We start from the raw sequence: 24,276 nt of genomic DNA, 5'->3' as shown, positions 1-24,276 counted from the left end.
GTAGAACTTAAGTTATATTATTAATAACTTGCCTATGAAACGTTACACCATCATCCTGCTTCTAAGTACGGCTACCAAATTTAAACACAACACAGTTAACTAACTATCTTTTTTAGTAAATTGACTAAAAATATAGACTTTAATTTCGCATTTTAAAAAGTATAGTTATATTTCACCAACATGTACTCCCGGTTTTGCCCTAAGCACAATATGAGGCCATCCATGGACTGAAACCGTATGCGGTTTAGATCCGTGTGCCATACTTAACTTACGATTTTTGTTCATGAAAATATATGTTCACTAAATTTGTAAGTGTAAGTGTATGGTATAAACGGATACTATCAGATGCTTATAATATACTTTGTGGAAATATATTTCCATGACCACAAAAGATAAGCTTAGTATAGCACACGGTTCGAAACCGCATACGGTTTCAGTCCATGGATGGCCTATTAAGGCAAATCAATATTTACCTTCTTCATTTCTAGCTTCACTGAGTCTAAGTCGATTATTCATAATATGTCTTCTGTCTTACTCTAACGCATATTGCGGAGATTATACGCGCGCTTAATGATTTCTCACTCTCACGTACGGTTAGTTTTTGTTCAGGCTTTAGCTGAACCATTGCCAATTGTATAGGGCAGCCAGCGGTGGCGAATTTATGGTATGCAAGGAAATTCTGCGGGCAAGCAAAATGTCCTAGGATTTTAAAGGGCACCGGCGAAACGTAGTACCTGGCAAAGGTGGAAAATCATCTGGCTGGACACATTTGAAAAGAGCGGAAACAGAAAAGCTGAAAGGGGCTCTAACGCAGGCGTGTCCAATATTGGACAGAAAAGACGATCGCACTGAAAATTGTTTTTGACATTTTTTTTTCTATGTAAGGCCTCCCAAGAAGATTCCTCTTATATTAAATCTATAACATCACCCAATGTAGCCCACTAGCGAGCGCAAAATATTAGACACCTATGCCTTAACGGAAAAAATATTTGGGGGAAAAGTGTTCGTTGGATGTTAAAAATGTCGGTCCTCATTTTTTAAAGAATTCACTATTACAATTAATATTTTTGGCACCTTTGCGTAAAAAAATCGCCACTCCTGGTATAGGACCTGTACTGCCTGTAGTAAGGGTATATGATAGGACGATGTCATAGGTCAGGGATGGCGAACCTTTTTACGTACGCGTGCCCAAATTTCCCAAATAATATTTTTCAACTGTCCGACGTGCCAAGCAGTTTTTTAAGGCGAATTTTTTTTTTAAGTTTTATAAAAAAATAGTTAATAATTTTATTAAAAAGGTTTAAAAATTACAATTGAGTTATTGATATTCTATCTTTCATCGTATTTCTAGCCGAAGACATATTTTTTATTCATTGAATATTGTTTTCCTTGTTTTCAAATTACTCAAAGTGATCGTGGAAGCATTTAAACCACTCTTCTTTCATATTATAATCTCCATCACTGAGCGCTTTTCCATTTTTAGAGATAATGTTTGAGGTAAAATAACAAACAGTTATTATATTTGAATGACTGCCGATAATTAATTTCATAAGGTTTGTTAATTGTATATTTTTTTATATTTAATTCCCCAATCCTAAGGACCGACTTATGCAATTGTATGATTACATTAAACGTAATGATTTGCCTGCAATTTTTTTTACAATGCGATTTGTCATTATTTATACATGAATTTCATCGTTTTCCGTTTGCGCAACGATTGGTACCTAAACATATTATGAAAAACCGAAGAAAATACACATGCTATGTCATCATTATTTTTTAATATTATTTATTATATAAGTACTTAAGTATATATTTTATTTGTTAAACTTTTTTATAAACAAAATATTTTTTAAATATATATAAAATAGTAATATTTCTTTCTCTTCAAAACGAAACATTCGCGTGCCATGCGAAATCATCTCGCGTGCCATAGGTTCGCCGTCCCTGTCATAGATCATTTTAAAAAATACAAAGACAAGCTTCCACATAAATTAAATTGGGTTGATTTTTTCTCGAATATCTTGCGGCGCCTCGTGTAGATATAAGAGGACAACAATATAGAACACATTTAATTAGATAGGCATTCGATAGTTTTAGCAGAAGCAAATCAATAACCAGTGTGTGTGTATATATAAATATATATCTACCTATATATATATATATATATATATATATATATATATCGTCTCTGTTCTGGCAGAACACACTAACTGGAGAATAATAGTTTTGAGTAATTTGACTTTGAAGTTGTTTAAATGTTTGAAATGGTCTATCATGTGAGTTTATTAAGTAATCGTAAAAAGGATGACTTTAAAATAAAGACTGTTTATTTATTAAGAAGTTTTCCAGACGGTAAAGTTTGAAATAAGGAACATTTTGGTATAACTAACTCAATATGTCATTTTTTCGAATTAGTGTCTTCTGCCAGAACAGTGACGATATATAGCATACCTATATTATACCCAGTCCAATCATTTTAGGACACTTTATTCCGAATCCATAAAAATGATAACCAACGAAAATGAGTGGAACATTTCCTATGCTACATAATGCCATAGAAAAGTCCATAAAATCCTGATATCTCACGAGTTACGGCAGTGTTTCATTTCCGATATTCCGTGGGACATAATAATAAAGCATAAAAATACGTTGCCATTATTAGTAGTATTACCACTTATTATCAGGTTTAAAGGAACATTTTTTTTTCAAAACAGTTGATTACAGCACAATAGAATAGGCGAAGACGCGAACGTAATAGCGACAAGAGTGAACAAACAGAATCTCACCATTGTTTAAAAAATATTGTTAACAAATCGTTCGTTACTACACGAAAACGCGGTCAATTTAAATTTACTTCATCGTTGCAAAAAAAAAACGTCGCCGAAAAGACGTGCCATATCAGCATAGTTAATTCATTTATAATAAAACATTTTGACATTCGGAAAATAAACGTGTAGGCTATTGTTATTATCTATTTATACGAGCGAACTGATTTTTTTTGAGACTACACTATTGGATGACTGGATTGACCAAATTCACAGTTGCATTATCAGTTGTAAATACTTGAAAATTCTGTTGGATTTTGGTTTGTTTAGGTATATTTGGTCGATCCTCGAGTCCAATCGAATGGGGAAGGACCGAGAAGTTCTACGTAGTATCAAAACCAGGAAACTACAATACCTCGGCCACATTATGAGAGGACAAAAATACAGCATTCCCCAACTTGTCATTCAAGGAAAGATCAATGGGAAGCGTAGCAGAGGACGGCGCCGCATTTCGTGGCTTAAGAACCTCCGTGATTGGTACGAGTGCAGCTCCACCGAACTGTTCCGGGTAGCAGACGACAAATATAAGATCGCCTTGATGGTAGCCGACCTGCGCTAGGGGATGGCACAATAAGAAGAAGAAGTATATTTAAAGACAGATTGCATCGGTCGAAAGCGTCGGCCTAATTACCAAGTACCACATTGTCAAAAGGGTCGAAAATAACGATTTGCAACTTTACAAGACGGCAGAATAAAATAATAAATTTATTGGTTCCATCATAGTATCACTACCAACCTTATCAAAATAGTAATTTCGACTTGGTCGTAGAGCAACTCTTGCTGACGCAGTTTTGTTACACCAAATGTGAAATTCCAAAGAATGTACATAAGTATCCACACTTCTGCCAGAAAAGGTCCTTAACGGTCTGATCTATCTTCAGAAGATATTCGCATATTTTATCAATATTATATAACCTGACAATGCCTAATAATGTTCAAACTCGGTTAAAACAAAACGAACAAGTAAATCTCAATTACTAACGGGAACATCTCAACGTGCTTTGAGACAATAATGTGGTATGGTGATTATTATCAGCCAATTCGATACCCCCAAGTATTATGATAGTCATCGAAAGTCGACATCACACTTTCCACTGGTTTATAGCCATTCATACGATGAAGTTCATGACTTAACCAGCGCAGTCTTCCAATTATGATTGATTAAACTATACTAGCATAATCTTGAACACCGTAGAGCTTCAGCATTGCAACTAGAATATCTTTTTTAATCGAATATAATATTACGTGGGTTGTAGCAACCGCATCTGTTCGAAGTAAGAACTCTACAAAAACATGTAATATTATTATAATATTATGTAGATTAAAAAAAATTTAAATGCAATCATAGTTATTACATAGATATGTACCCACCCACCTGTGCCTCTGTCTAATAAAGCAATATATTTTTCAACTTCAATGTCATCAAAAAGCACCTGGGCATTGAGGTGACAAAGGTCGGAACGATTCGTCTTTTTCGTTTTTTAAATGTATTTGACTAATTGTTTGCCTGAATATTGAATTACTTTTTTAGTTGTAGGTATGTACTTACTAATAAGTAATAACTAAAAATATAGTAGGTGCCTATAGTCACTTTTTCGCAGTTACGCCGCGCGCACATGACCACGTTACCTACGTCACTAGATGACTGACGATATTCATTCATTCCAGGGACGGTTTGAAGATAGGAATTTTACGCGGGGACATCCGGCAGGGCGGGTTGCATAAGGGGAGTGGGCGGTGTAGCTGTGGGGAATAGAAACCGTACTAGGTACTTAATAAACTTTTTTTAGACAAAGTTAAATGGTAAATTAAGTACGTGTTTAAAATTGAACGATCCCTCCCTCCTCCTCCTCCCGATCCCTCCTCCCCCGTATATAATATAACGATTTTAAAGTAAAATGTTGAGTCACGCGTTGATGTATTATAATTGTATATAAGTAAGTAGTACTTACCTAATAAAAACTTGTGATTTCACTTAAAAATTGAAAATTTTAAAATATTTAATTTACCAGATATAGACAAATTTGGTCTTTAGTTTTTATTTCATTGATACTCGCTCATCCAACAGCGAACAACCCTCATTTTCTTGAGAACAATATTTTTCTGCGTCGGTTTATGAGACAAGAGTCCCTTTACGATCCATCAATGCACTGCCCGCAGATGTTGACAAGAAACAAAGAAGTTAATGTACCTATTACCTACCGGGTTTATCGAGAAAAATAGTAGGTATTGCTTCAAATTGTATGTTTATTGACAAAATAGAAAGTAAATGTGTGCTTCAAATCGGTATGCTAATGTAATTCATAATATTATTTCATTCAGAACGCTCACATAGAAAATCTAAGAACGCCCCCTCAAGTGGATACTGTAAAAAACGGTAATTTTGTTATTTATTGTCTCAATAAATACCATTATTATTATTCACAAATACTTATTCACGAGTCAGTGGTAGCAGCCGTATTTTAACTAAAGGGATAAATTTCACAGATATTACACAACATTATTCAGATTTCTAACCAATTCGGTATTGTTTTTAACATTAAGTTTCGTTCGTACCTATCTACTCTTTTATGTAGCTCGTGTATACCTACGTATGCATGTGTAAAAATATAAAAATACAATCATCCCAGTATGTATATAACCACAAGACCTGCCACCTGCCCACTACAATAATTCAATAAAGAAGAATAGATAGATACACTAGCATAGGGAATGGGACGACTGGCCTCCGGACAATTGGACGCCGCACTGTCGTAGACACGTGTAGACGAGGTATTTCAATCAGTTTCTATCTACTACTTAGTAGTTTGAATTCATATATTGTATTCTTTATCGCGGATTGAGAATTACCATACCTAAGGCTTTGTATTAAATAAAAAACTCTTTTTTCGTTGGAACTTAAACATATGCACGATTAAATCATTGTTTACGTCTGCATATTTACATTCTTACCAACTATTAAATCATAACATAATCATTGAAGTATAAACAATAATATTGAATATTTTTTTAAAGTACCTATAAGTACCTAACGTCTATTTATTTTCGAATTCCGTGGCGTCCAGTTGTCCGGTGCCAAATCGTCCTAGACCCACTGGCATAATAGTTGCGCAAATACCTATAAGAACCTCTAAAATAATTTTAGAAAAATATATTAAAAGATATGAAGAAAAAAATCACTACTAATAAGTGTCGGAAGAGTACAACTTCCGATAAAACATGACATTTATTTATGAGCATCCTGGTATTTTTTAAGCCCAATAGAAGTTGAAAATGTGACAAATAACACAAAAAAATAACTTTCATTCATTAATATTATTACCGGAAACAATACAATATGCCAATAACATTTAAAAAATATAATTTCGGGCATTACGAGCATTTTTGCGAAGCGTATTATTCTGGTCATCCAATATTTTGTAAGTACTTAAGTATGCCAAACATGTTCATGTGTTATCCCTGTGGAACTTAATAATGTCCTCACCCTACTTCCAACAATTATAACGTAAGATGATTTTTTTGGTTTGAATAAATCGTGATCATTATGTACCTATTCAGTGGTTGGTAGGTAAGGTACCTAGTGGATTTAATTAGATCGATCAAAATATAGATTTAACCGTCGGTCAGCAGCCTTCTACGCGGCTCGCGTCCCGTATTTATGATAAACTGTGTTGGTAATTCAAGCCATTTTCCCTTACGACTAGTTGGAAGGAGGAAGTACGACCAGGTAGGAGGTTATTCTAGATTTTACAAAATATTTCAAAGGCTCCTTCAGCAAATGGTTGTAATCACTGCTTTAGATTATAAGTGTTTAATTATTATAACGCAACGTCGCATAAGAGAATAATAAATGAACTTAGCGCAATTTTCACTAGCCCGAAACTAAACGTCACTTTTTTGTTCAAAATTTAATCAGCCACGATAATAGATACACCCATCTAGATGTCGTTCTATCTTGTAAACCTTAAACTTGCATACAAAATATTTAAAAAAAAAAAAAAAAAGAAAGAACTAATAATCCATACAAAATATAAAAAAAGAGAGAACTAAGTAGTAATCCATACAAAATGGTAACAGTTCCTGGTATTTAGGAGGTTTGCAGACTTTTCCGTTGTACCTATTTGTGAACAGGATTTAGAAGAATTTTGTGAACTTTTTAGATGATTATGGGCACAAGATTCTTGCGTATTCAATATTTTTTTTTAGCGAAAATGACATTTTGTTCGTTTTACGAGATAGACCGACGACTATGTTTATTTATTTTACATTATCCCCTACCAGCGAATAATGAGTTGCACGCAACTGGCCCCATTGTCAAAAGTTAGTAGGTACTTACTTAATTGAAAATAATTTATTAATATTTCACTGTTATTTTATACATATATTAGTTGTACAATGTACATTTTAAATGTATTTACATTTTTTCCAACATTTTATAAATAGGTATATAGTATATTACCTACCTACCTCATGTAAATTGTAAATTAATATAAATATTTCCTCATTACCCAATAAGTATAATAAAATTTAACAATAATTTCTTTATTACATACATTATTGTATAAGAATAAAAATAAGTGTGTATTGAACTGATCAATCAGCTTTATAATAGACCTAATTAATTACATTGCAAACACATAATAATTAAGGTTGTGCATAGGAAATTACTATAAAATTAAAACAAGGCGCCCATACAAAATTAACGTACGGAAATGATTTAGTTAGAATAGTTAGATTATCCGCTTTTAAATCGTGAAAAAGACAACCACAACAGCTGGTAAACGAGTTATAAAAAATATAATGGCACATAACAAACTGGTTTTAGAATCAATAAGGCATTGCAGGCTTTCGGTACACTTGCAATTGTCAAAAATATACAATATCAACACGGGAGAATTCCCCCACGGAGCGTTGACGCCATATTGGAATTATATTTCAAAAAATCTTATTTATATTTCACATTCAAACGTAAATCTGCAAGCATACCATGAAAATTGATTATAAATTAAGATATCATAGAACCGGCTGTTGATTTAACAGAATTTGTCATTTTTTGTTGTGTGCTTGGAGTTATTACAGTGATTTTTGTAATGTATTCCATCTCCACTGACGTTTGGTAATATTATTGATATTGTTATTTATGTTTAAAAAATTTAAAACCCACCTTCAATCGAAGCTTGCTGAAGTCACAAATATTGTTCACAACACTTTTATTATCATCGTATTGCACTGTTTTCTCACAATAACCATTATTTTTCGCATTTATTAACACGTAAACTTTGAATAAACACAAGACTAGCCCATCCTCCTCTCACGGCAGTTTCCATAGAACTAAATTTATGAGAATAGATAATTTTTGTTGCGTACTTTTATTGCACGTTTGCGCTCTCTGTATGTTTTTAAGCGAACTAGTAATAATTATTGTAAATAACACTTTCGATAAAACAGAAATCTTTTTGTTGTGAACGGCAATAATAAATAAAATTACATGATTATTAAATTTTAATATTACTTGATTTAACTGATATAGGTACTTAACATCTGAGCGTATTAAATAAATTATTTAACGTCCATTTTGAGTACTTTATCTTTACGATATTTTCCAACATTATCTCGTAAAGTGTTATTAAGCTCGTATTATTAAGGCTGCCACATACGTACCTAACTACATCCTTGAGCGGTATACTTGCGCTTTTATGTTTTGGACGAATAGTGACCTATACAAAATGAAACATGAATGTGTACCATCCAATCTTTTTTGGTGTGTACATAGGGAGCTCTCTTGAGTCTAGTCTGAGCAAAGGACTTCAAAATGTTTGAGTTTCCATAATGTAGACTTGCACAGATGCAACTAAAAATAATAATATTTTGTAGCCGATAATTGCACAAGTCTGAAGCATTTGTGTATTGTTGGCTGCGTTTTTCGACGATCTTTCAATCGTTAACTGACACCATTGATGTATACTTATGTCGGGTTGAGGTACCTATATTTGTATCATTTAGCCGTCATATTGTTATACCCCGTTTACACGTGCATGGATGTACTGTGCAGAGTAAGAAAATGTATCGGGAAATATGTATTATCCTGTCGTTGGCAAGATTGCGTGCATAAATCAAACAAGATTGGAATAGCGCCTGTAAACATGCATAGATTCCAAATTGTGATGATTTATTGCGCACAAGTAAGATTATTTTCGATCTGCGCCTGCGCAGTAGAGCGATAGAGAGCGAGATAGCGATAGAGAACATGCCGGTAAAAAACGAACTACTCATTTTGAGCTCCAATTTTCAATACGAACTGTCAAATAGTAGTATAAAATGACAACCTCGTGTCTCGCTTGCTCTTGAAGAATGAGATTGGAGAGACAGTCAGCACTTTTACGTGTAAACAGTTATTGTCATGACAGTTTAAAATTAGCACAATTGCCAACAGTAATTCCATGCATGTGGACAGGGCTATTACGTCTGTGCAAAAAATGCGGATTTTCACGGCTCGAGTTTGCAGTGACGTCTGTAACCAGCTTTAGATTTTGTGAGTGCGATCTACAAACGAAGAAAATAAAAATATTTACTTTTTCAACTCGTCTATATTTCTTGATAATAAAAATGACAAACAACGTGTAGTGAATCCAACCCAGTTTGATTTTTACTCGCTGAAATAGGTAATAGAGCGAAGAATATATTTTATCTATCTACCTACTGCATTATCCGTGAATCCTCATTTTGTTATAAATACTCCATATCCTTTTTTAAAGTTTAATTTGGAATTATGTGAACTCGAATGTGATCCACGAAATTCACTCAAAACAAATTTATGTATTTATACACAGGTGGGTAACCTACATTATTGAATTTGTGTTCTAAAATTATCTTGCACTTATATAGCAGTGTTTTTTCCAGGAGTACAAAATATACGTATCGCGAGAATAATGGTTGTCACCTACCTACGTATAAATTACCTAACAATCCTTTTATTATCAAAAATTAATATTAATGTATACTTAAGCACCCACGTTGGCCGTATCAAGTAGAGCAGCAGTCTTCGAATAAATACGAAGCCGTGGATTGTAAGTTCGAATTTTTATTCGCGGCTGGTAAATAAAACGTGCGCGTTGTTTTTCAATAGGTATGTAGTACACAAAGAAATTGGACTCCCCGTAGTACATAATATTTTGAGCCAACATAAGGACTCAATAAGTTAGGGCAGTTAGGCGAATGCCAACAACTAATCTTCGTAATAAAAAACACTCCTGATAATACGCCACTCTGTGAAGGTCCATAAGCTGCTGCTATCAATACCAAACATGCAAATTATGCAAATTTCGTCTCTGTTCTGGCAGAACACACTAACTGGAGAATACTAATTTTGAGTAATTTGACTTTGAAGTTGTTAAAATGTTTGAAATGGTCTATCATGTGAGTTTATTAAGTAATCGTAAAAAGGATGACTTTAAAATAAAGATTGTTTATTTATTAAGAAAGTTTCCAGACGGTGCAGTTTGAAATAAGGAACATTTTGGTATAACTAACTCATTATGTCATTTTTTCGAATTAGTGTCTTCTGCCACAACAGTGACGATTTATTCTTACCTCAATAGGTAATCATTTCAATATTGACGTTCTTGTCATTGTCTCTAGTTATTTTCTTGCATTATTCATGTAAATTGACAGATTCTTGCCAACTCAATTGGGAAATAATGAAAATTTCGCCCCGTATTAAATTAGCATAAGTATAGGTACTTACCAAAGAGATTGTAAGAATTATTATAATACCGCAATAACTAGGTACATAAAAAATATGATAAACAAACTACCCTCGGTAGCAGGATACGCTGTAAGAGTGGTGTTCAGTAAAAAAGTTTTTCAGACCTACAAACTTATCTGGAGAATGAGATAGAGAGCCACTGTCGAAAACTACCTAATCACAACTCGTAACTGGCAAAATCTGACTTTTGAATGACGTTTTTCAATATGGCGTCCTATGGTGGTTCGTAGTTCTATTTTTGGCCATTCTACAGATAAGTTTATAGGTCTGTACATATTTTGTTAATTTAAATCCAATCAAAAATATATGGTTCATTATTGCTTTATTATAAATTATAATTTTATCAATTTTGTATTAGTACGAAAAGGAATAGGTAAAGTTCAAAGCTTATTTTTAGTGTTCAAAAAGTAAGTAAAAAAAAATATATTGAATATTTTTCGCTATTTTGGGTGTAATTAATTCTGCCTAAATTTATGCCAATGGTCTATATTTAAATCAAGGGAACGTTGAAGGATCTGAGATAACCTAGTGCTAGAGTAGTGTTTATAAATAACCAGAAGACCGCGAGCAAATTTATCCAACGCGAACGTCTAATCTACGTCATGTAAATACGTTTCTATGGTGGATTACGCACGGCTTGTGGGTGTCAGTCAATGAAGGGCTGAGGCTCTTTTTTTATATTTATTTACGTGTAAATAATAAAAAATGCAAAATGCCGGACCCTAAATCGAACCCGGAGTAAATTTTCGATCACGTTCCTCGAGTGTGTAGTGCCGAAGATAGTGTATTAATTAAGAAAAACCGTGATATTGTCCTTAGCATCCGCCATGACAATGAGTTTATGCGCGAGACGTTTTTTAGTGGTTCTGTGTTTGTTGTCATTTTCGATATATTTACCAAATGTTTTTGCACAAGGTGAGTGAGAAAGTATTTTTATTGATATACGCAGCTTATAGGCTCCGTAACGACGACGCGCCTCTTTTAATATTCCCGAATTGAGTGCATAATTTGCCAATATAATTTGGTACTCCGGCAGTGTTTATGACAATTTAATGCTAGTACATTGTGCCGCACTTTTACTCGCCGCCAAAGTCAATCAGTATAGCGGTTTATGTGAAATATTTATAATCGAGTTATTATCTAGTCATTTTTCATAGCTCACAGCCATTTATCGACATTCTACCCCGTAATATTGAAAAACATCATATAGGATTTATGTAGGTATTTCCTAGTTGGGAGTCATAGTTTTTAACGTGAAAGATTCGTAGAACACCGAAATTAAAATAGTCAATATTGACAGTTAATAATGTAATCATTACAAAATTAACAAGACGAATAATGCTTCGTTTTGGTATTTATTTCATTAAGTATTAAAATACATATTTGTATAATTACATATTGATTTTAGCTTAAAATATTTCAGTGTGCAAACAAGTTACTGAAATATTCAGATTCAATTGGCATTACACGAAGTGCGAGTTTAAATCTGACATTTATGTAGAAATCTGACATCCTTTGTGTTATACACCCACAGAATAGATAATAAATAGAATCCCGATAGGCTATATACCAATACAGTAAATTTTGATGCAGGGTTTTGAATGTGTGAATGTCCTACGAAAATTAACCATGCATTTATAGACGTGCAATACACCAATATTAAATGAGCCTCAATCCATAAACCAAGAGCAGTTGTCAGTATTCGACATGTGACATATTCTTGACACATGTTTAAATTTATCCTGTATTCTTCCTTACTCGAAATCAATTGCCTGCTTCTCCTTACCCGTTATTTATTTCAGTTCCAATTATTTCTGAGTTCCCTGTACTTGCTTCTCTCCCGTATACTTTATTGAAAAAAAGGCTTATGTGAGCTTGCTGGGTGGCAAAAGGTCTTACAGGCAGCGCATAAATAATTCAGTTGTAGTTAAATTGTATTTAAATTTACATTCCATGACTTCTATATCAAATAGGGGAAGATTTTCCAGAATTCAAAAGAAATAAAAGAAAGAGCCGAAGGGAGAAGAGACCATTAGAAAATCATGGGTTTCGCTTAAATGTAACCTATCTATAGCCTTATACCCCGTTTACACGTGCATGGATTTACTGTTAACAGTAAGTATTATCGCGGCCATATCAAGAAAATGTATGGGTAAACATAAATATTATCCTGCAGTTGCAAGCTTGCATGAATTAAAAAAGTTTGGAAGCTTCTGAATTTTCATGCGATTCGATCTGCACCTGCGCAGTAGAATGATAGTGGCGAACCTGCCGACAAAAAACCAACTACGAATGAATTTTCAGATTGACCGATTTTCACTACCTGTCAAATAGTACGAAATAGTATCTACCATAAAATGACAACATCGCGTCTCGCGCACTCTTAATGAATGAATTGGAGAGATAGTCAGCGCTTTTATGTGTACTTATACAGTTATCACTATAGTTTAAAATACTAACTATTGCTGCCAGTAAATCCATGCACGTGTACAGGCGCTATTACAGATCCCCCCGCACTTTCGTGTATATTTATACAACCCAAGAAAGCCTTTTCCACATTATGCAGTGCCATAAAATTACTGCCAAGATTACAAAATTATGTTTTAGAATAAATAAAGGTAATTAAGAAACTTAATTTTTTTAATATAATCGGTAGAATTGAAAAACAGTAGGCACTTGGTAATCCGGTGTTCACCAATCCGGCACGTTCAATAGTCCGGCATTTTGCAACTCAGCTCTCCTGCTCTATAATCCGGTAGGTTTCATATTAAACTGGCGGTTTACAGAGCGGAGAGCCATTCGCTCGGCACCTCGGTGCCTGACCTTGACAGATTATTTATTATTTCCTATAGTCATCCAATAATCCGGGATTTCCGACAATCCGGCATATGAAAATATGGGTGCCGGATTACCGATCGCCTACTGTAGGTATCTCATCATATTACACTTAATTATTTAACAGTAAAAGAAAAAAAGGCTCTCATGTATGAGAGCTTCCTTGTCAAATTGCTTGCCTTTTCACAATGAAAACTATCAACCTCCACTATTGACCATAGATAACTATGGTAAAATATAAAAATCATTTCCAATTGCACTGTAATTTCATTACTTAAATTGCTTTTTTCATTTAAACAGAGTTTGTCAATGCATTTCATAAAATGTAACCTTTGACACGAAGACACTCCTGCATAATCCTTCGTGTAAAAACGCTCTGAAGGGGTGAAAATTAGGAACATTGCTGAAAATAACGTTATATTCTCTCGTACATTAGAGCCAAAGTTTCTAGTCACACAATTAGAAGACAAATTGGCCCCACAAAAACAGTCCGCATCCATAAACAAATGACCCGTCAAAACAGCTAAATATGCATTTTTAAATCTCTTCATAATAATAATAATATGTAAACGTAAAAAGTTATCGCTAGTTATCAGTTTATTGTATTGGTTGTCCTGTGATATTGTAATTATTAAAATGACTGCTTTCCTGTCATCTATCATCCTATCGCAATGTGCCAATGTTGAAAGAATACAATCACCTACTTTACAATGTCAGAGGTTGACAAACTATTAGTAATTATCTTGAAATTTAAATATATAATTATATGTACTACTTAATATAGTTTTTCCGGCAATGGCGACGGGTGACTTTAAAAAATATGTAGGCTTCGGAGATGAGAGAAAAAGAACACACGTTTCAGTTATACTTACAGGAAATAAGAAAATAATACGATATTCCTACTGACGAATCGGTCACAGTAATCCATGAAATTTCGATTCCTCACTGATGACATGAAATTGTGCGATAAGTTTAAAATATGTATTTTCCTAAACATTAATACACATCAAAAATAATTAGGGTACTGTTCGGTTATACGGAATACAGCGGAAAACGCATTTTGAAAATAGCCGATAAACTGGATTATTTGTTAGGTTAACCTAACCAAACCTAATCTAATCTAACCTAACCTAACCTAACCTAACCTAACCTAACCCAACCTAACCTAACCTAAACTAACTCAAACTAGCAAATAATCCAGTTTATCGGCTATTTTCAAAATGCATTTTCCGCTGTATTCCATATAACAGAACAGTACCATCATTAGATTAAATTATTATATAATTTTAAAAACAATCTATATTTATTTATATATGATTGAATGCCGTAGAATTTTTTTTTTTAATTATCTAATTATTTATTACTTTGGACAAAGCTGCAGCCATAGACAATAATATTATACGCAAAGATCTTCGTACTAGAACACAGTGGTCGAGCGGGCAGAAGGGCGGCAGCAGTCTGTTCAACTCAAACATATAACCGTTTGTGAAATGTTTGTAGACAGTGTCTTTTTTCGCACACGGTTATACGTTTGAGTTTCACGCGCTGCTGCCTTCCCGCCGCCCGCTCGACAACTGTGTTCTAGCACTAAGATCTTTGCGTTTAATATAATATTATAATTATTTTCTATGATTGCAGCTTTGTCCAAAATAATTAATAATTAGATAATTAAAAAAAATAATTTTTAAGTGATTATTTATATACGTCAATATGCAATAAAAAAATATTTTTCTCAAGAAGGTAGGCTTTAGATAATCGGCTAGTACTTATGGAGTCTTCGCCACTGCTTTCCGGGCAAGGATCACAGATGCTTGTCGAATGTTGATGCACTGACTAAAGGGTTTAGTGGGTGATAAAAGTAGAATGACAGAATGTTAGAAGGATGCGGATTACATTTGATCGTTATTTCAAAAATGAAAGGCGTTATAATTCTCCATGTTCTTTTCCATAGGCGACATAATATGAGGTATTATAGATTGATGGCTTTAAGACCAATTGTATTTTCTGTATTATGTTCATATAGAGTCAATATAATTTGTCCGGCGATTATCACATCGCAAATTCTAGTACGCTGCCTCATCCATCGTTTTCGTTACCTGTTTTTTATGTTCATTATTGCCCAACGTGCTCGTTTCTATTGCACGCTGTGCCACTCTTAATTCTTGGATCTCTCTATCTTTCGCATCCATATGTGAGTGAGCACTGGCAGGTTATGTTCGTTGGATCAATTAGATCATTTCACTATGACTACTAAAGATACCTGTATGCTTAAAATTTTACATTGACCAATGTTGGTTTGTCATTCATGAAGTTAGTTGCATAATATCATAATAAAACATAATTTGTGCGCACTACCTCGTATCAATCGGCCGACCAATGGGCGACCCTGATTGTCTTACATGAAAACTAAAAATATGCATAAAACTTATACGAAACTAGATATCTCAATGGGTTTACCATGGCCTTCATAAGGGGGAAGGTGACAGGTATCTAACCTGGGGGCCTGGACTCAGGGGGGGTGCCCGGTGTGGCGGGTCGACTATATAACTGAGATAAACACAAATTTGCTCTAATGACAAAAAAGCCGCCATTAAAAAGTATGTGGTTGTGCGATGCAATTTTTAATTATTGTGTGCCGATACTTGAACACTTTGAAAATTTTACTGTAAAGCATTACATTGCATTATTTAATGTTAGCGATCAGTAGGGGGGCCCGCTTCAGGATGTGGGGGCTATGTGTTAAGCACTTCACTTGAAGAACAATGGGTCTTCTTCTTCTTTGATCATATCTGCTCCACAGTTAGAGTGTATTAACACCACACGTTGCCTCCAAGAATCCCTGTCGCTCGGTAGTCTTCTTCCATCTTCCCAGCTCCACCTTATTTACTCTGGATGGTATTTCCAGGATGCCGGATTCCATTTGGCTCGAAGAACTGGCAAACCATGAAATTCTCTTGAGGCCTCTTCTGTATATGGCGAAGCCAGGTCCGACGTCTTTTCTTCACTCTCCATCTGATGAGAGACTCCATGGTCTGCTCTCTAACTCCTCTCCACTGCACACCCAGAATCCGCCGCAAACTTCTATTTTCGAAACTCAGTATACGATTGCCTTTGTCTTGTAAGGTGCCATAACTCGCTACCGCAAAGTAAAGTACCACGCCACACATATGTATGCTGTATAGTACATACTACATAGGCGCACAATGCAAGCCATGCAATCTGGATGATTTGCTGCTATCACTATTTAACTAATTTGGCCAATAATTCGGTACATGAGTCATGAGTTCCAGGCATACCACATTGAACGTTGCTATCGTATAGAGAGCTCTCTGTTGTGTTATCCCCAGGTATTTAAAACTATCGACACTCAATGTTTTACCTGTCGCTGATCAGGGAGAAATCTGGATCAGGACAGGTACTATTGCATAAAACTTGGGCGGTCACCTTTAAAATATAACATTCTTTCGCCCAGATGAACTCCATCCCACTTTGTTTCTTTGAGCAAGCTCGTAAAATTACTATGTATTGTGTGGATTATAATGATTAAATTAATTTATTCGACTGCTTGCTGACCACTGACTGATAACGCTGTATTTGTTTGGACTGGCATTGTTTTTACCACAGAATTATTGTGGGTGATTGTTTTTAGTGTACTATCTCTTTCTTTTTATTTCCTGACTGAATGATGTTTTCAAATGAATATTTATAAGCTTGTAATAACTTCAATAGATGAAAAGTACTTACCTAGTAACCATACTGTGATGCATACAAGATTGTTTAAATTTAGTATTTATCGCTTTGTATTTATTGAAAAGTTGCTGATGCAATTTTGTATTGCTGTAAAAAAGTTGCAATATTTAAACTAAGACCCTGTTGTCGTCAGGTTAGATCAGTATAAACAATAAATAATTATACATTTTATTGGGTGTCCTTATCAATCTGCGACCTAACTAGAACATCGATCTAGGCCAATTAAATATCTATATAAATTTGTCTTAAGTCCCAATTTATTAGCTACTTACTTAACTACTGCATGTTATCTATGCAACCTTTTTTGTATGGTATTTTCCATGTGCATAATCCTGCAAAGGGTGACTGACCGAATGTGCTTTTAAAACTCTGAGTCAGGCCTGGATAAATTAAGCGAATGGTTGACATGTATTTCTATTAAAATGGGTCTGTTTAGATACTTATTCAGAAGGTGGCCAAGATCCTCATTGGGTTGTAGTAGACAACGATGATGATATGGAAATGAAAACGGCACCATATGTTTGTCCATGTCTGACTCAAACACACATTGAAAGAACAATATGTGTTTTTTTGCCAGACCCAGGGATTCATATAGATTCGTATAATATAAACCGACGCGTTAGCCGCTCGGCCATCTTACTTAGATATGAGTACAATACAGTATTTAATATGCCGAATGAAAAAATGTGAATTGCATTAACATCAACGAATATATACAATGCTTTTAAGTAACCGCAATAAAACCACGAGTATTTCACTGTTTGTACAAGTAATCAAAGAACCCTGAAAAAAAAACAAATATGTTGAATTGTTTAATATATTCTGTATACTTATCAGAGTACTTAGTGAACTTATTTAGATGTTGCTATTATTTTTTCTAGTGTTGCCACTTGAGATAACGAAGATAAGCATCGATGGACACTTGGGCGGTAATGCAACGCTATCGTGTCTTGTGAGGCCCGGGGATGCGGAAGTCGCATGGACCTTTGGGGAAACTCCTATATCACTCAACAATACCAGGTAATTCATATCAATTCCACACTTACTCATAGATGTAAAAAAAAATATTTATTCATTACTTATCTAGCCTGTCGAAATATTATCTATATGAGCAGAGGTGGTTAACCTATTATTCAATATACATTGTCACAGGTGCGACAAATAATAAATTAATTTTGCCACAGTCTCTGTGTAAAAACTGAAAGATGTTAAGGGTGTACTTCAGCTGAGGCATGTTCTAAAAAGATCGTGACTACAAGACGCGCAGATTGTGCAAACGACGCGTGACAAACAAAACATAATTTTTCATAAAAATTCAACATGCGTCCATTTAATGTTATGTTTATTATATTAGTAATAATAATTTATTCATTGACATGTTTTCTCTTTTGAGTAAATGCATACATTTTTTAGTCATCTTTACACGATTTAAGAATATATTCCTCCGACGCCATCACAAAACAAATTGACATGCATACAGGTCGACTATCGCTCTCTGATTGACAACGAGTGCGAAATTACGTTCCACCTATTGTTGAAAATTATTTGCCGTTTTACTGAAGTATGCTCTTAAGTACGAGGGTGGTCCGTAAAATAAGGTCTCCAAATTTTTTTTGACAAAGAAAGACACGTTTATTTGCAATGGATTTTACATTGTTGGAAAGCCTGGACATTCTACTATTTTTCTACATAGTCCCTATGACATCGATGCATTTTTGCATGCGGTGTAGCATTTTTCGTATATCTGTGTCATAGAACTCTCCCGCCGCGGCATGCAGGTAGCGTACAACCTCTTCTTTCAACTCCTCGTCAGTCTTGAAATTTGTCCCACCCAGGTGTTACTTCAACGCAGGAAAGAGATGATAATCATAGTGACAATTGAATCCAAGAATTCCTCGCCCTCTTCTGCGTAGCACTCAAGGAATTCGCGGGTCGCTTCAACTCGTTGCCGTTGGTGATCTTCAGTGAGGATTTTGGGGACACATCTTGCACACACCTTATGATAATGCAAGTGTTCTGTCAAAATCTTGTCAATAGTAGTCTTACTGACATCAGGGATCAATTTGCACAACTCCCGAATCGTCACCCGCCGATCTTCAAGCATCACCCTCTCCAATTTTGCAATCGTTTCGTCCGAAACCGATGGCCATCCGGCACGCTGTTCATCTTGGACATCTGTACGTCCATTTTTAAACTGCGCCATTTTCGCACATTCTTGATGTCCATAAACTGTTGTCCATATACTTCACATAACTGTCGATAAATTTCTATAGGCGTAGTGTCCTTAGCACACTAAAAATGAATAACAGAACGTAACTCACACCTGGTGGTTGCGGCGAGTGGAAGCTCCATCGAGAACGGCTACCAAATCAAGACTAAGCTTCGTAGACAGCTCGGAGTGGTGGGGATTGTAGGCAGGGAACCAAGCTGAAAAATCTGAAAATTGTTCACAAGAATCAGATGCAACCACCCACTCTTAAAATGTATGTTACTAAACACCATCCATTCAAGGGTCTTGATTGATGAAGGCACTTAAAAAAAATACGACAATAGAACAGCCATTTTGAAATTATAAACCTTATATTAAAAGCAAGGCGAACACAATGCAAAAAAGGGTCTTCACTCAAAACTGGAGAAGAGATATAAGAAGTATTGGGGAAGAGTATTGGATGGCGGTCTGGCATCAATAATTCGTTCAGAAAGTTGAATGGTTTCAATAAATTGCACAAATTACAACAAAGAATTATTTTTTTCCGATGCGGGGTGGCTGACTCAAAGTCACACTTTCACGGACAATAATTGTGCGATTGGTGACATCGTTGCCCATTTCGGATCTAGAGTACCGACTGAATTATCTGGACCATAGGTTGGGCATCACTAAAATTGGTCAACTTAATAAACTATTTCGATTGACAAACATTGATTGCAATATGTTGTAACCCACCCATCTATGTGGGTAAATTGAGATTCATATTGGTTCAATTACACATTTAATTTAAGACAATATTTAGCGTTTAATCATGTTGAAATATTTTAACTATCGATTACAAATATAACCATATTAACAGAAAAGAAACTATTCTTTATAGACTTCATCTTTTTTGAACGCCCTGTAATTTGTAATTTTTAGATTATGACTTATTGGTGTTTATCAATGATTGGTATTTTTTTCTCTTCATTTGTTTTTTTAATCATGTAGATTGTAGATAGTGTGTTTTGTAAGCTTCTGTAATCTGTAAAATCTATCGTGGATTGAGTTTGGGGGGGGGGGGGGGGGCGCCGGCTACCAGCTCTGCTTGTCTGTTACAGCTGGGTGGCGTGGAGGGTGATGCGCGAGCTATTCGGGACGAGGCTCTTGTTTGCGGTCGCACTATAGCGCCATTTAGTTTCACTTACGTAACGTGAACTAAACTATATAAATGTGATACAAATAGTATATTTTCTGAAATTTAAATTGTCACAGGGAATTTTATGAAATCATAATGAAAATGTTTTTAAAACACCTAACGCCCACCATGAGAGCTGGAATGCCCACTAGTGGGCGGTAGGGACCAGGTTGACTACCCTGCTGTAAATGGACGCCTTAATCCACCAATGGATCGATCACGGCTGATGATGATGATGATGATTATGATAACATTAAAATTAACAGAAAATTACTAATACACATTACTTATGTGGCTAATTTTTATTTTATCACCTTTGAGATTAAATTCACGAATTCTTTCTATTTTTACTTGAATATTCAATGTTTTTCCTCATTGTTTGGTCGATAATAGTTGGGTATTTAAATGATATATTCATTGTTTACAACAATTAAAATAATTCATGATTTCATTTGATTACCAGATTCAAAGTGGTGACGCAGAATGTGTCAATGCCATCGGACATTGACGGCAACCGGCGGCACGTGCTGCAGTCATCTCTGCTCATTGAGCCGACCAGTCACACCGATCACGGAGATTACTTCTGCCACGCCTCTCTGGGAGACGAGAAGGCTGAGAAGAAACTGTCCCTTAGTTTGGCCTTGTCAACTCGCCTCACCACGCAGACTGTAGGCCCCGTCAAGCTGGAGATCAGCAAGACAGCTATCTTGAATTGCATCTTTGAAGGTAACAATCATATTTGCCATAGCTGCAAATAATAATTGAATCCTCAGGAACCAAACTTGTGCCAAAAGCTCTTTATAGTTCCGAGCAATTATGAATTTTATAGTATTTTGTGTAGGTATGTGTGTTTTTATGTGTTCATGTATAATATTCAGGTGTGATATCTCATACGATTAAAATACTTAATCATATTTAAACTAATTTATTTGTGTATCAAAAGATTTGGTATGGCACTGCCTAGCTGTTTTTGTTTCAAAAATTCTGTTTACAGTCTGTTTTTTGCTACTCGCCCATGTATAAATGCCATTAATTCCATGTCCCATTTGTAAATTTGATTTTTACGACGCTTCCCTAAAATCCAAGGAAAATATTCATTCAAGTTAACTTATGAAGTACCCATTATTTATATTAAAAATCACGTGTCCGGAAACTTGTACGTATACAGTTCGCCGTATCACACTTCACCGTGAAATGTTGTATCGGAAATATATGGCCGTATATTAAGGCTGTACCTCAGTTGAGGCACAGTCTAAAAAGATCGTGGCTAGGCGATGCGCGGGTCGCGGGTGCAAATGACGCATGCCAAATGAAATATAATTTGTCATATAAATCCAACATACGTCGATTTTATGTTCTGTTTATTGTTCTATTAGGAACAATAATAATATATTCATTGACATGTTTTCTTTTTAAAGTAAATGGGTAACGTTTTTAGTCACCTTTACACGATTTAAGAATTAATACGCCCGTCGCCATCACGAAACAAAGTGACGTGTTTCCAGCTCGACGTTCTCTCCCAGAATGCGAGCGAGTCCAAAATTTCGTTGCGCCTATAGTTGAAAATTATTTGCCGTTTCACTGATGTATCACCTTAAAGACCGTCCAACCTCTTTGGGTCGTAGAGTACTGACATAAAATTCATGTCTAAATAAAACACGGTTCTTGTCGGTTTACACTTTATGGGAATCCAGCAGCAAACAAATTTTGAAAATAGCCGATATACTGGATTATTTGTTAGGTTAGGTTTTCATTCTGAATTCATGAATTTTGTCAAAATCAGCTATAAAAATTGTTAATAATATTTAATCTAATAAAATTGAAAACCGTATTCCGATAGAAAGCTCACTGCGAACTGTACCAGGGTGAAATGTTTTACGTACGACTGACATGTAACCTAAAAATCACTGGTGAAGTATTTGCGTTGGAAAGTGGACACAAAGTACATAGCAGGGCTATCGGTTTATCGGAAAAAAATGAACGACAAACTCTGACTCACCGATTTTGAGAAAAGATTATGTTTTACACATGGATCAGTTATTGTAAGAGATGAAAAAGCAGGTCTTCTGTAATATCAAAACATCACTTTAAGCAGGTGTTCTGATTATCTTGCATGGGCCTTTTTCATTTGCCACAAGGTGACATAATTAGATAAGATACTAACATTCTTTCCTGATCGATTGAATGACCCGATTCACCAGATGAGTGTTGACCTATCAACAATCTTATTGCCTACAAATTACGATCACTGTCATAATGATGGTGAAAGTTTGTAATTTGGTTAGTAATATTTGTAATTTGGTTAGTAATATTTGTAATTTTCAATCATTTTTGTCAAACTTACTGTAACAACAGCTATAACTTTACTATAATACGTCGTGTAATACTAATAATAATCGTTCCACTCACTTATTCTGTCAATTTAGTTAAATACTTGTCAGTGAAATGTCTATGGCCTGTATAACGAAATAAATAATCTCATTGGTGATATAATCCACTCATTTTTACAACAGTATATCATTCTTACAATGCAGATTTCGTATGATAACAAGGAAGAACATTACGAGTGCTTAAAGTCAGACAACGTTATCTACAAAAAAATGGCTACATGATAGTCAAACAACGTTATGTCAATCTTTTCTAATTTCTTATTAAATCGTCAGTAAAGTTTAACGCTAACTACATAAGTTACCCTTGTTTTCATATTTTTTAAAAACTATCCCTATAAATTTTAACATCATCATAAGCAAGATAAATGTACAATACACAATAAATTATAAAATATTAACATTAGGTTTTAAATAAACATTTCCCTTGTTGAGTTACAAGAATCTAAAATAACGATTTTTGGCTCTCCTGTAAAGTTGCACTTTTGTAGATAGTGTTGTTTGACACTAAGCCTTCGATTAAAACCATTATTCTCAGGATATATTCAGCACTACAATGGACTGCAGGATATGAAACTTTGATGCAAATGAATTACTATCGTTGTTTTAGTCGAGTGCTTCTAGCTAATTGGTTGGCAAATTAGATTCCACTTCAAAACCATATCTATCATTACAATTAACAAAATTAATAACCCATTCATATTCGCGCTGTGTTTCAAAATGTCCTTTTATTTATTTAATGTAGGCTTTAATTTGGCTGAGGTGAAATGGCGCAAGATGGAGGATTATAAAATAAAATTCCCTCCAGAAAATGTTCACTCGGCGAAACTCAACGAGACGCACATCAATGGAACGATCAAGATTCCTGATGTCAACCGCAAAGATAATGGTGAATATGACATATGGGTCGCTTAGTCGTCAAACCCGCTCTGGGCAATTTTTCAATAAAATTAGTTTTGAATGTATGTATGTGCTATATCAATAGGTCTACCAACCTATCAAGGTGCGAGTTTTAAATTCCGCCCTGTTTCATCAAAAAATCAAAATAAATATTGACTCGAGTCGCCAAACCTGCTCTACGTTAAATAACAGGTTAATATATCCACTCTATATAACCGACCAATCAGACGTCAAAATTCAAACCATGATTTTTAGGATATGCTTAAATCTCTATGCAAATGTTCCTCTTACTAGCATCAACATTATCATAAATGCACAAATCAGTTTTGCGTGATTTACTCAAAACTCAAATAAACCTTCAAAGTGGGTTTAGCAACTAAGCGACTCAATTATCCGTTTTATAATCTTCGTATCTAAATGTTATC

The 24,276-nt window shown here is 34.8% G+C and overlaps 2 protein-coding genes across 4 annotated transcripts in view; one reads left to right on the top strand and one right to left on the bottom strand.

Annotated features, from left to right (window-relative positions):
• siz (Brefeldin-resistant Arf-GEF family protein schizo) overlaps positions 1-8,161 on the bottom strand; it is a 180,846-nt gene extending 172,685 nt beyond the window's left edge. For all 3 annotated transcript variants that reach the window (XM_085953771.1, XM_085953772.1, XM_085953773.1), the window contains exon 1: positions 7,993-8,161. The gene's annotated coding sequence lies outside the window, so the exon portion shown is untranslated. The remainder of the gene's footprint in view (positions 1-7,992) is intronic.
• Positions 8,162-11,211: 3,050 nt separating this feature from the next.
• Ptp69D (Protein tyrosine phosphatase 69D) overlaps positions 11,212-24,276 on the top strand; it is a 39,635-nt gene continuing 26,570 nt past the window's right edge. The window contains exons 1-4 of the mRNA XM_085953770.1: positions 11,212-11,508; positions 18,060-18,198; positions 21,028-21,290; positions 23,697-23,840. Of these exons, the coding sequence (XP_085809896.1) occupies positions 11,421-11,508; positions 18,060-18,198; positions 21,028-21,290; positions 23,697-23,840 (634 nt within the window). The 5' untranslated portion in view covers positions 11,212-11,420. The remainder of the gene's footprint in view (positions 11,509-18,059; positions 18,199-21,027; positions 21,291-23,696; positions 23,841-24,276) is intronic.

This window comes from Rhyacophila brunnea, unplaced genomic scaffold (genome assembly GCF_057557595.1).
Source record: "Rhyacophila brunnea isolate RB1 unplaced genomic scaffold, BYU_Rbru_1.0 scaffold_4, whole genome shotgun sequence".
Classification (NCBI taxonomy): domain Eukaryota; kingdom Metazoa; phylum Arthropoda; class Insecta; order Trichoptera; family Rhyacophilidae; genus Rhyacophila; species Rhyacophila brunnea.
Note: the sequence above shows the minus strand (reverse complement) of the source record. Positions and strands in the feature narration are given on the sequence as shown.